The 13,842-nt window shown below is 44.1% G+C and overlaps 1 protein-coding gene across 1 annotated transcript in view; it reads left to right on the top strand.

Moving 5' to 3' along the window:
* Positions 1-9,040: 9,040 nt before the first annotated feature.
* Positions 9,041-13,842, top strand: part of SPO11 (SPO11 initiator of meiotic double stranded breaks) — a 47,269-nt gene continuing 42,467 nt past the window's right edge. Inside the window, exons 1-3 of the mRNA XM_030212674.1 lie at positions 9,041-9,186; positions 12,447-12,560; positions 13,145-13,233. Coding sequence (XP_030068534.1) covers positions 9,041-9,186; positions 12,447-12,560; positions 13,145-13,233 — 349 coding nt within the window. The remainder of the gene's footprint in view (positions 9,187-12,446; positions 12,561-13,144; positions 13,234-13,842) is intronic.

Raw genomic sequence — 13,842 nt, 5'->3', positions numbered from 1 at the left:
GATGACTACCGGAGGAAATCGGGGATGACCACCCCTGACTCCCCCCAGTGGTCACTAACCCCCTCCCACCCAAAAAAACAACTTTAAAAACTTTTTTTTTCCAGCCTGTATGCCAGCCTCAAATGTCATACCCAGCTCCATCACAGCAGTATGCAGGTCCCTGGAGCAGTTGTTAGTGGGTGCAGTGGACTTCAGGCAGGTGGACCCAGGCCCACCCCCCCTACCTGTTACACTTGTGGTGGTAAATGGGAGCGCTCCAAACCGCCCCCAAAACCCACTGTACCCACATCTAGGTGCCCCCCTTCAGCCATAAGTGCTATGGTAATGGTGTAGAGTTGTGGGGAGTGGGTTTTGGGGGGGATTTGGGGGGCTCAGCACCCAAGGGAAGGGAGCTATGGACTTCAGAGGTAGTTTGCTTTATTTTTTTTAATTGTTACAAGTGCCCCCTAGGGTGCCCGGTTGGTGTCCTGGCATGTCAGGGGGACCAGTGCACTACGAATCCTGGCCCCTCCCACAACCCAATGCCTTGGATTTGGTTGCTTTTGAGCTGGGCGTCTTTGGTTTCCATTATCGCTGAAAAACGAAACCGCCCAGCTGAAATCCGCACAAATCTGATGCATTTGGCTGGCACAAACTGTATTATCGGAAAAAAGATGGACGCCCATTTTTTTCTAAAATACGATTTGTCCCGCCCTTTCACGTACCCGTTCTCGGAGATAGATGCCCAAGGAGATGGGCATTCGCGTTCGATTATGCCCCTCCACGTTTCCTTCTATAAGCAGACACATTCAGGAAAACCAGTACTTTCTTCCCTAGAGGTCTGCAAGTCATTCCCAGCCCTGGCCAACCCGTGACACAGAAGCTCCTGTGTGAGCCATTGGGCTTGCTTAGATCCTGAGGCTTCTCTCTGGAGTGGAGGAGTGGCCTAGTGGTTAGGGTGGTGGACTTTGGTCCTGAGGAACTGAGTTCAATTCCCAGCACAGACAGCTCCTTGTGACTCTGGGCAAGTCACTTAACCCTTCATTGCCCCATGTAGCTGCATTGAGCCTGTCATGAGTGGGATAGTGCGGGGTACAAATGTAACAAAAAAAGAATATAAAATTAGAAAAAAACTAAAAGATTGCAGATCAGCAACTTTCTACACTTAATAACAAAGCAGATTGAAAAATATCTGATCGTCACATCCACAGTTGATAGCATTTCTGAGCGTGAGTATGCTTCTTAAATATTTAATGATGATTCGACAAACCGAAAGAGTCAGTTAAAACCTGGACTCTTTATAAGGCTGCATGAAACCTACTAATACACAGATTCATAATAGCACAGAGTTGCTTTCTCAAAGTGAAAGCATCTATTCAAAGACAAAAAAAATCATACCATCCTTTTACTGAATGGTAAAACAAAAAAAAAAACAAGCTTTTGATTTTGCCTACATAGAAAGGCATCGAATTGTGTGATGTACATCAAAATGTTACTACAATATGAAAAAATAGTGATAGATATACATGCCATGAAGATACACAGGCAAAGAACAACAGTTTGTGAATGGTTATATAGTTTAAATCCTAGGAAATGTTTTATGCATAGTATAAATTTTCCATTACTGCCAAATCCATTATCTGCTAAAGAATTTGGAAGTTAATGTAGCTTGTCACAGAAATACTACTGAAATCCTTTTTTTTTCCTCATAAAACCTTTCAGACAGTGACCACCTGTGTCAATTGACAACTAGACTAGCATTGAATCAAAACAATAATAAAAATAAAAAGACAGATGATACCCCAGAGGTTAATGGGAGCCAAGGAAAATCAGTGCCTCTGTTTGGCTTCAGGAAGCAAGCGTGAAAGTTAAGGCATGAAATAGATTGAGCATGAATCTCAAAATGAATGGTACTCCAGGATTCTTTTGTCTCTGCTAACCTGCTGTGCTCTTCTGCAATTTGTGCTCTTAACACAGAGTTCAATGCAGAAAGCTACTGCAGGCAGAAGCATGTGGTTAACAAGTGTTCTGCACGCATGCCATTGGCCATGTGGTGCTAGATTCTATACATGGTGCCTGAAACTTCTGTGTGGAAAAGATACGCCTAGGCATATTCTGTAAAGTACCCCTAAATTTTATAGAATAGGCTTACATTTCCAAGTGGTATATAGAATAATGCAGAGCACCTTTCACGTGACCAAACGTAGTCATGGCCTGGTGTAAATCCCAATGCCTAAATTAGGTGCAGAACAGGTGTATTCTATAATAATGCGCATAGATTTTAGAAATGCCCATGCCCCAGTGGCGTAGCCAAGGGTGGGCTTGGGTGGGCCCACGCCCACCCAGTAGCAGCATACCTATGATGTGGCTGGCAGGGATCCCCAAGCCCCACCAGCCGAAAACTCCCAACAAGTGTCCCTCCTGCATACCTTGTAAGTAGCAGATCTTCGCCTGCAGTGAGCAGTGACATACATACTGCTCGCACCGGCCCCACAGCCTTCCCTGTGATGTATTTCTGCCTAGGTGGAAACAGGAAGTTGCATCAGAGGGAAGGCTGTGGGGCCAACACGAGCAGTGTGTATTAGTTGCTGCTCGCTGCTGGTGAAAATCTGCTATTTAAAAGGTATAAGGGAAAGGGGGGGGGGTGTTTGAGAGACCATATGGCATGCAGGCGAGAGAAGGAGAGACCAAATCACCTGTGGGACGGGGTGAGGTTCTTCTGCCCACCCATCTTGGGCCCAGGCCCACCCAAATTTGGGTGTCTGGCTATGCCCCTGCCATGCCCTGCTCCTTTTTCAACTCTGCAACATAGAATTTAGGTGTACCATGTTACAGAATATGCTTAGCAAGTTTATTTATTTATTTGGATTTTGCTCACACCTTTCAGTAGTAGCTCAAGGTGAGTTACATTCAGGTTCACTGGGTATGTCTCTGTCCCTGGAGAGCTCACAATCTAAGTTTGTACCTGAGGCAATGGACTTGCCCAAGATCACAAGGAGCAGCAGTGGGATTTAAACTGGTCACCTCTGGAAGTCAAGATTGGTGCTCTAACCACTAGGCCACTCCTCCTCCTCTTAATTAATGCCAGTTAGTGCTGATAATTGCTTGTTGACATCTAATTAACAGCGCTGATTAACTAGTTAACCAATTAAGTTACGTGCATTGTTATAGAACACACTTCAATTTCCTCATGGAAATTAAGGCGCCGTATATGGAATCTCAGGGATGATGCACAAAGGGTTCACTGTGGCAGTTGACTTCTGCGATAGACGTGGGTGCCCAACATCTTACGAATGGTAATCAAGCTTCAAGTTTCTTTATTACTTGATACACCGCTAAAGGGCGACCACCATCAAAGCGGTTTACAAAGATATATAGGTAATAAATAGAAATAAAGCAGAACAGAGCAAATAAAATGATACCTTTTTATTAGACTAACTTAATACACTGATTAGCTTTGAAAGGTAACCCTTCTTCTTCAGATCGGATTTCTGATCTGAAGAAGAAGGGTTACCTTTGATAGCTAATCAAACAAATATATTGTTAGTGCAATTTAATAAAGTATCATCTTATTTTCTTTTCTATGTTTTGTTTTATTTCTATTTATTACCTTTAAAAGTGAACTAACATGGCTACCACACCTCTTCACTCAAAGTTAAAATATAAATGGGAGAGTTACAGAAAGGAGCTACAATGTGCATAGGAAAGAAGAAGACAAGACAAGAGGAAAGGGAGGAGAAAGGGAGAGGGCAGCAGGGCTGCCGAGAGGGGGGGCATGGGGGACAAAGTTCCCTGGGCCTGGGCCTCCAAGGGGGGCCCGGCGCCGTAGTCCCCTCCACCCGCCCCCCTCTGTCCACCACCAGGCTGGGCCCCCCTGAATTCAAATCACAGCGCCTCACCTCGACCTCGCTCCGTGTGAAAGAAGCGCAGCAGCGGCAGTCTGCAGATTGCCTCCCTTCGGGCCTTCCCTCCCAGTGTCCCGCCCTCATCTGACGTAACTTGCGCGAGGGCGGGACACAGGGAGGGAAGGCCTGAAGGGAGGCAATCTGCAGACTGCCGCTGCTGCGCTTCTTTTACACGGAGCGAGGTCAAGGTGAGGCGCTGTGATTTGAATTCGAGGGGCCCAGCCTAGTGGTGGACGGATGGAGGGGAGCAGCGACGACCTCAGGGGGGGGTGGCAGGGGCGGGGCCCCAGGGGCAGCCTTGCCCTGGGCGCGGCCCAGTCTCTCGGTGGCCCTGGAGGGCAGGTAGTGAGGCCATTATATATTTCTCCATAATGCATAGAAGAAAATATGGGACCAACATTCCTCAATTCCCTTTTCTCTGCAATCAGGTTCAGTGCCTGAAAATTTACAAGACAGAACAGGAGATAAAAGTTCTGTGCACAAGTCCCAAAATGAAAGTGCCATCACACATCCATGCATGACCCGGAACATTGCTCTGTGCATCCTTATCAGCCTTGCAAAACTTTTATGTGCAGGAGATTTTTGCAAGCCTCATATTTATATGCTGAACAACAAGGAGGAAGAGTGGCCTAGTGGTTAGAGTGCCAATCTTGACATCCAGAGGTGACAGCTCAATTCTCACTGCTGCACCTTGTGATGTTGGACAATTTACTTAACCCCTCATTGCCTCAGGTACAAACTTAGGGCAGCATTATTAGCGGACACGCTAAGTGTAGACGCTAAAAATATTAACACACCTTAGTAAACAGAGCCCTTAGGTTCCTGTTTACTAAGACACACAATCATTTTTAGTACATGCTAACTGTGTACATGCCCATAATATTCCTATGTCCTGAGAGAGCGACGGACATGTTTCCAGCTTCGATTGAGGAGATGGAACCTTGATACAGCACTATGTGCGAAACATGAATTCATGTCGGATTATATGTCTCCGAGATGAATGTTCGTTACGAATCAACTATAGAAAATAAGAAGAAAAGAGTTCAATTCAAGCTAAGTACAATTTTGCAAGTTTGAATATTGAATTGAGTTAAGTCGATTGAAAGTTCAAAAAAATAGTTCAAAAAAACGTTTTTTCAAAAATATGGATCGAATAATGAATACATGCCCACCATAAGCATGGCTCACAATTAAAGTCAAAATGGTGGTGACATGAGAATCCGATAGATCCTAATCTCTATGTCCTTTAAAGATTGTATAAGTACTGTTTAAGATACAAGTGGAGTTGGGTAATAGGAAGAATTCATACAGTTCGCACATGCTAATTTTTAGCACACACTAAAAACGCTAGCGCACCTTAGCAAACAGGGCCCTTAGATTGTGAGCTCTCCAGGGACAGGGAAATTACCCAGTGTACCTGAATGTAACTCACCTTGAGCTAGTACTGAAAAACGGTGTGGGGAAAAAAAAAATCCAACTAAATAAATAAATAAATTCTTGTTCATGTGAAGATGTGTGCTGGCACTTTGGTTCTCTTCAGACATGTGCATAGTGAAGGCACCCTTACCACAGAGCCTGTGGTTCTCCCTGATTAGTGCACAAGTTCTACATGCTTGAAATGTCCATCTCATTAGCTTACAGCATCACTATGGTATATTTTAATTGGTAATCTCAGGGAGGGTAGAAATCGGGTTATCCAGCCATCATCACACAGTTTTCTGTATTGGTCTCGTAGTGATTCAGAAAACTCACAGCTCTGGGTACATCTTTACAGAGGTTTGCTCCAGTTCTGTGCCTGAGTGAACACACACTGGCTAATTCCCATCTTTTCTGTTCTTCAACATGGCAAATGAGGTCATGTTGTCAGAGGGTCCTTCTTTTCACTGTGCTAATAAAAGTGTTGGTGTTTTTAAAGTGAATTTCTGATGTACTTGTATTGTGCTTTGAATATTTCTCTCAGTCAGTGAATTAACAGTGAATTGGCATCCCAGAGGCCAAAGTAATCACTGGACAAAACAGTCCTCTGGTGGTCAGTGGGTGTTTTTGGTGACCCCTTTTTCTTTTGGACTTGTGTGCTCACAAGCATAGAATGACTCAAAAGGGACATGGCTCCACCTGCAGGTATGACATCCAAGTTGGTTGCTCTTCTTACTCACTCTTTGCAACCAGGGCAGGATTAAGGCATAGGTAAAGTAGGCAAGAGTCCAAATATTTTGGAGGGGAGCTCTCAGATATGCTAATTCAATGGTTCAAAAGGCATATTTTTGTACTGGTAAGTCAGCAACTAGCAGGACAATAGCAAGGAATTAGATTGTAAGCTCTGTCGGGCAGGGACTGTCTCTTCATGTTCAAGTGTACAGCGCTGCGTACGTCTAGTAGCGCTATAGAAATGATAAGTAGTAGTAGTAGTACATATGGCCAGTGAGGCAGCAAGGTGCGAGGGAGGTGTGCAATACATAGTATATATATTTAAATTTAAATATTTGTAATGGAGAGTTTCCTCCAACTACATTGCTACCAGAGTGTGTGTGTGTGGGGAGTGGGGGGGGGGGGGGGATCAATATTGTGTTTTCAATTGCTAGAAATATGCAGGTTCTCTGGAGTCCTGCAGAGCTTGCCTGTCCCTCACTATTGATAATGTGATAGTGAAACAACAACACCCACTGGCAGGACTGTAGGTGGAGGACTCCCGCTCAGCTTAGAGGAAAAGTGGTGTATGCTGCAATTGAACATAATGTCTGACATTGCATGCTTCAAATTGGCTGCATAGGAGAATGTTGCTATGAGCACAAGAATATCTAAGATTGCATGATTCTGATTGGCTGGGCAGCTTCTGGCGGGAGAATGTTGCTATGAGCAAAGGAATGTCTGAGATTGCATGATTCTGATTGGCTGGGCAGCTTCTGGCGGGAAAATGTTGCTATGAGCAAAAGAATGTCTGAGATTGCATGATTCTGATTGGCTGGGAAGTTTCTGGCGGGAGAATGTTGCTCTTTTTCTTCAGCACCACACAGTCCACAGACTTCTTTTGTCTGTTTGGAAACAGGAAGGTAATATGCAGCTGAACCCTCAGACAGTAGCGCAGCTAGGTGGGGCACCAGCCAAACGGAGTTCTGCCAGCTCTGGCGCCTATTTTTTTTTTTGTCCTGTTGCACTGAAAATGTCCATCAACCTGCCTCATCCTGGCTCCGCTTCTGCCCTCAGAGAGAGGGTTTTCAAGAAATTTAGTGTTGAGTTTGTATGTTTGAAGAGAATAGTGGGTGAGAGGAAAGTATTAAGAAAGAAATATTGGGGATATTATTTAGAAGAAAGTTTAAACTGCAGAGAGCTGTAAGTGCATATACTGGACTCATGCTGGAAATATAAAAACATTCATACTGTGAGAAAAATAAGTGAATGTGACGGAGGTTCTGTTTTGCCAAAAAAAAAAAAAAAAGTCAGACTTGTGTGAGTCAGAGAGTTGTGGGTAGGATTCTGTTTTTCCATCTGAGCTATTTGAATTGTTATCATTAATTATATTTCACAAATGTGAGGCAAACTGTACCACAGAAGGAAATAACACTGCTGGTATAGCAGGAATAGTTCAACATCTCAGCTGAGCTGTTTTAGCTGGGTTTAAGACATTTTAGTCTGATAATCTGAGCTCATTTAAATTTAAATTCATTCAGGTTTGATTTGGGGATTATGATAGAAAGGAGAAAGCCAGCTCATAACAAGCAATTTATGATGAAATCTGGCTAGAGCTGGTGAAGACCCAATGGTAGAAGTTCAACCACTATAGGCAGAATTATTCAACACCGAGCATGTCCGGGCACTGGCATTGAATATCTGGGGCTAAATGATACAGAACTGGCCACCGGGGCTTATGCAAGTCCCAGCCAATATTAAGCCGGGGTCCGTATAACTGCAAAGAGGTGCCTCAGCCCCTCCAATCTGCCCCTCTCTCCACCTAATCCCAATTCTCCTCCCTCCCTCCCACCTGAAGTAATTGCTAGTCTCGAGCCAATCCCCCACCCCAGTGAGCTTCAAGTTAGGCTGGGGGGGGCCTATGGGGTAAAAAGTGGGGGATCGGCCCAGGACTAGTAATTGCTTCAGGAGGGAAGGAGGGAGGGGGCTGCTGGAACCTTTCTGGTGGAGGTTAACCAGATACTGGTCAATATTCAGCCTGGTTCCCGGTTACCTGTACAGTTAAATTTAGGATCCCTTTTTGCTGTCCTAATTTTAGCTGGTTACTTGACCAGTTAGCAGCATGAATATGGTCATTATCCAGTTAAGTACTAGCTCCTCCCAGTCTCTGCAAACCGCTCCACCCACAAACTGCTCCTGCACTAACTGGACAGCTTATGATGATATTTGCTGCTAAATATCAGCACTTAGTCAGGTGATTTAACCAGGCAGGAGCCTCTCCTGCTTGGTTAAATTGCTTTGAATATTGGGCGGCCAGTGTTCATCCCAGAAAATAGTCCAAGGGCTGAAAGCAGAAGGCTCAGTTAAACTGAATAGCAGGGATGAGCAGTCCATAACTTCAATTCATGTTGTTTCCTGCATTATTCATTTTGTTTTGTTTTGGTTAATCTTCATTTTTGTTTCAGAAGCAATGTCGATAAGGGTGCACCCTCTTTGCAAATAGTTACTGTGCACTGTTATAGGCAAGTGAAAAAAAACCACAAAATGTCATGTTATTTTCTACTCATGTTTCATTTGATACTGATACATTCTTGGGTTCCACTACAACCTTACAATTCAGTGTGGGTCACATATAACAAGAGTTCAGACAAAACCTGAAGAATCAGTAAAACAATTCTAAAAAAGATACCTTATTAACTTCATATAATTGTAACTTCACATAATTGTATCCTTGAACTTCACCAGTCCATTATCATCTGCTTCAACATAGCTGACCATCAAAATCCTGACAGGGAAACCTTGTTTTGCATTGCTGCTTCAGGGGATAACTGTCCTGTTGTATGGCCACAGCAATTTGAATTTTCCAAGGTCAATTGACATGTTTGATCAGCCTGTTTTTTGACACAAGTCACTCCACTTTAGATCACATGGAGACTGGATGACTGGGCTGGAACCTAATGGCCATGTGGTAAAATATTCTTGTATTTGCTTCTACAAATGACATGCTGTCTTATTTTCTTTCTGTAGCAATGGCTTTCGCCAGAAACCGGGATTTTTTCAGTTTTGTAGACAATCACAGAGTTTCTCTGCTGGATAGTCTGTCAAAGGAGAAAGAGTCTAGGAAGGAGGAAGCAAGCGGAAATGCTACCAGTCAGTTGCAGGAGACAATAACAAGGTACATAGTTACATAAAGAGAGACATTATCCACTTTCCAGGTCAGCTAAGAAGGATCAATCTTAAAGATTTTTCAGTTAATCAATGTCTTAAGAATTGTAGTTGTCATCCTATATAATAAAATGCACCTCCAACGTTCTGAAACCGAGAAAGTGAAGCCTTCAAGCCTTGAAGCATTCCTGCAACGTTCCGGAACTACGTGTCGTCAATTGAGGAGATGGAGCCTTACAGAGCGCACGAATGCTTCAAGGCTTGAAGGCTTCACTTTCTTGGCTTCAGAACGTTGGAGGTGCGTTTTATTATATAGGATGTGCTTGGTGCTTTTCTGTAGCACATGGGGAGAATTTAATACATGCTGATTAAAGTGGAGGAGTGGCTGGAGGTGGGGAGGGGAGATAGGACAATCGCTGGGTGGCTGGATGGGGGACAGGGGAGAGAGGGATTTGCTGGGTGGCTGGAGAGGGGGCAAGGGAAAAAGGAGAATCGCTGGGTGGCTGGAGGGGGGCAGGGGACAGAGGAGACTTGCTGGGTGGCTGGAGGGGGAGCAGGGGAGAGAGGAGAATCATTGGGTGGCTGGAGGGGGAGCAGGGGAGAGAGGAGAATCGCTGGGTGGCTGGAAGGGGAGCAGGGGAGCGAGGAGAATCGCTGGATGGCTGGAGGGGGGACAGAGGAGACACACTCACACCCAGCAGTCTCACTCTCTCTCTCTGTCACACACACACACTCGCACATTCACTCTCTCACATACAATCTCACACATACTCTCTCAAACATACACACTCCGAGGAAAACCTTGCTAGCGCCAGTTTCATTTGTGTCAGAAACGGGCCTTTTTTACTAGTATTCCATAAAGCAGGGATGGGCAACCTCAGCCCTGAAGGGCCACACAGCCCAGTTGGATTTTCAGGATTTCCACAATCAGCATGCGTGAGATTTATCTGCATGCTCTGCTTCCACTGTATGCAAATAGATCTGATGCATATTTATTGTGGAAATCCTGAAAACCCAACTGAGTTATGGCCCTCCAGGACTGAGGTTGCCCATCCCTGCCATAAAGGTACTCGTGAGGAGGGTTGATTTTGGGGTGTTTTTAAGTGCTTTCAGATGAAAATCCAGTAGAGAAGCAAAAAGCCTGCCACAATGTTATCATCTTTATTTTCTTATCCTGGATAATTTTATCTTCTCCTTCTTGCTGAGTTCAGCTTTCTGGGTTGGGGGTTATAACTGGCCTAGTCTTTGTCCAAGTACACTCTCACGCAGGGGCGTAGCCAGACAACAGATTTTGGGTGGGCCTAGGCAAGAAGTAGGTGGGCACCAAGTGTTCTCCCCCCCTCCCCTACCACCAAAAAAAAAATATCTCAGCTGATGGGATAACACTTCTTTCCACCTTGGCAGTCTGTAGCAAGCATGTGCTAAAAACTGAGAATGTGCAGGTGCCAGTATCATGGACAGCAGCGTTTTCGTTACCATCAGGGGGAAGTCTTCAGCTGGCAGAGCTTGGAATCCCCACCAGCTACCGCTAAACACGTGCTACTGTTGGGTGGGCCTGAGCCCTAAGTGGGTGGGCCCCAGCCCACCCAGGCCCACCTGTGGCTACGCCACTGCTCTCATGAATTTGTGCTGTGCCTTGATTTGTGGCTTTCTCTCTCAGATATGACAAAGCAGATGACAGCACGAAATGAAAGACATGTTAATATTCTCGTGCTTATGCACAGAAATACCATGCTGTCATTGATAAAGTTACTTACGCATTTACAAAATATAAGAACACCGTTCAAAGGAATTTACCCAGGTAACGTTAGGGGCCCTTTTACTAAGCTGCACTAAAAGGTGGCTTGTGCAATGAGGCCATTTTTATCACAGCTGTAAAATGGCTAATTTTTCATTTCCTCGAATAACGGCTATGGGCTTATTTCTCAATTAGTGCATGGCCATCAGCATGTGAGCCCTTATTGACACTTATTTAGTAGATGGAAAGGGCTCATGTTCTAATCATGCACTAATCAGTAGGCACACAACAATGTTGCTGTGTTAACCAGTTAGCTCTGAGCATGCCTACTCTCTGCTCCCAAACATGTCCCCAGTGCTGAAAAAAATAAAAAGTGTTTTTTAGCGCATGGGAATCGTGAGCAAATGCCAACACTACTGCAGGACTCCTGAGCGTGCATTTTCCCCCCACAGTAATCATACGTTAGTGCTTACTGCCACTTAATAAAAGGGCCCCTAAAAAATTGCCCAAGTAAATTCCATGGACTGAAAATTGTCTTCCCTTCAGTGGATAAATATATGTATGTAGTTCCCAGCATATGTGCTTTTAATCTCAGATGAAGAGGCGTTTTTATCCATGGATGAACAGGTGGTCATGGAATGGAATGCATGTGGAGATTTTACAGTACTTTCCAAATCTCCATACAGATTTTGTACATACAGTAAAACAGGTACAAGGTCCATGGGTATTTTTTGTACCCACATTCTTTGCAAACCTAAATTTTGAAAGGATATTTGGCTTACTTGTAGCTCAGGACCTGCAAACTATCTGGTAGTTGAAACTTTGGCTCCGAAGTGAAAATTTCCACCTATAGGGCAAAGACTTAAAGGAGAAGAAGGAATAATCTTGTTCCCCTGTAACTTGTTGCAATTTGCACACTCACACAGCTATGAACTTACAATCCTTGGGGCCCTTTTACAAAGGCACACTGAAAAATGGCCTGCGGTAGTGTAGACACGTGTTTTGGGTGCGTGCAGAATCATTTTTCTTCGCACCTGTAAAAAAATGCCTTTTTTAAATTTTTGCCGAAAATGGACGTGCGGCAAAATGAAAATTGCCGGGCATCCATTTTGTGTCTAAGACCTTACCGCCAGCCATTGACCTACTACTACTACTACTATTTATCATTTCTATAGCGCTACAAGGCATACGCAGCGCTGTATACCATACACAAAGACAAGACTTAGCGGTAAAGTCTCACGTGGTAACCTAGCGGTAATGACCTACGCATGTCAAATGCCGCTTGGCGTGCGTCCAATACGCACATCCAAAAATAAAAATTATTTTTCAGATGCGTGTATTGGATGCGCTCCAAAAATGAAATTACCGCAAAAGCCACATGATAGCCGGGCGGTAACTCCATTTTGGCGTACTTTGGGTGAACGTAGACGCTTACGCGGTTTAGTAAAAGGACCCCCTTATGTCTGAATTCTTATTTGAAGACAGGAAAGTATGCTGTTAAGCATATTCCATTAGTCCTTTCCCTTTTTCAGTTCACAGGTTCTCAGAGCAATAGAGAATGTAATCCAAGATATAGTTTCAAGTTTATCCAGAAATGAACCACCATTTTTGACTTTGAACAACAGGTCCAGCTGGGGGAACATAGAGTAGGTATTACACTGAATGTTTTAAAACTGTTGTGATCTTTCTGTATGTGTTTTGGATTATTGCATAAAAATCGCATCGAGCTTGTATTGAGAAGGCTGCAATTAATACATTTCAATAAGTAAAATACTGTTCGTAAAGAAGTTTTTTTTTCCTTTGAACAATGTTATAAATCAAGAAAAAAAGAAAACTTGTAATAGTTCACCTAATAAACCAGCTGCAAGCCATCTCAGGAAATCCTATCTTAACATTTTTAAATAGTTTGACACACAGAAGTTAAGCAAATTAAACTTATTAGGAAAGGTTACTAATGGAATGCTTCCAGTAAATAGGAAACAGTGATTGTAGGACATTTTGAAGTCTATGACAGTAAAGTAAGCATCATGGAAGTTAACAAACATGACTTTCCTAGGATGACCCAAGAAATGCACATGGAGAGAACTGACAGTCAACTTAAGTGTCTATTATATGTATATATATTATTTAAAGGAACTGTAACTACCTCTTCTCGTACCCCATGTTTTGCCTGCTAATAACTGTGTATATCTCTTCTGCATGAACATGCAACTATAATTACCCATGGAAGATTTAACGATTCCGTAGGGCTACAGATGATTTCTCATTGCACTACAAAAAAAGTGAAGAGTGATTGTCCTAAATCAGCACAAAGGTTTGGTAAGTGAAAGCATCACTGATAAATCCCTATGTGAAACAAAACATTGCTCTTTCTATAATGTGCAGCATTTTCTAAGTTCAGACAGTGAGCAGCAATACTTGTCCCTGGGGTTGTAGATGATATGGTGGAATCAGTGCATCTTCTGAGGTAGGAGTACAATGAGCTTTTACTTTCAAAGTCAGCTGATGGTGGCAGAGCTGTTAGTGTAACCCAGATGATGAAAGTTTATGGCAACAGAGAGGGGCCATAGGGGCCAACTTTTCAAAATGATTGGGGGGTGCTGAAATTTTTTTTTTTTTTTTTTTACAGGTGATGCATTCCCCCTCCCCCTCTAAGTTCCAGGCCCCCTCCCTCCCAGTTCCAGGCCTCCCTCCCAGTTCCAGGCCCCCCTCCCTCCCTCCTAGTTCCAGGCCCTCCCTCCTCTCTCCTACCAGTTCCAGGCCCTCCCTCTCTCCCTCCCTCCCCTCCCCTCTCTCCCTCCCTTTGAGTTCCATGGTCCCCCTCCCTCTGAGTTCCACGGTCCCCCCTCCCTCCAAATTTTAAAAGTCATCTTACCTCATCGGGGTTACGGCGGCAGCAGCAGTGAAAAGTGTGCAGGCTTGACGCTT

Source organism: Microcaecilia unicolor, chromosome 8, assembly GCF_901765095.1.
Source record: "Microcaecilia unicolor chromosome 8, aMicUni1.1, whole genome shotgun sequence".
NCBI lineage: Eukaryota > Metazoa > Chordata > Amphibia > Gymnophiona > Siphonopidae > Microcaecilia > Microcaecilia unicolor.
The sequence above is the reverse complement of the archived record's forward strand: the minus strand, read 5'-3'. Positions and strand labels throughout refer to the sequence as shown.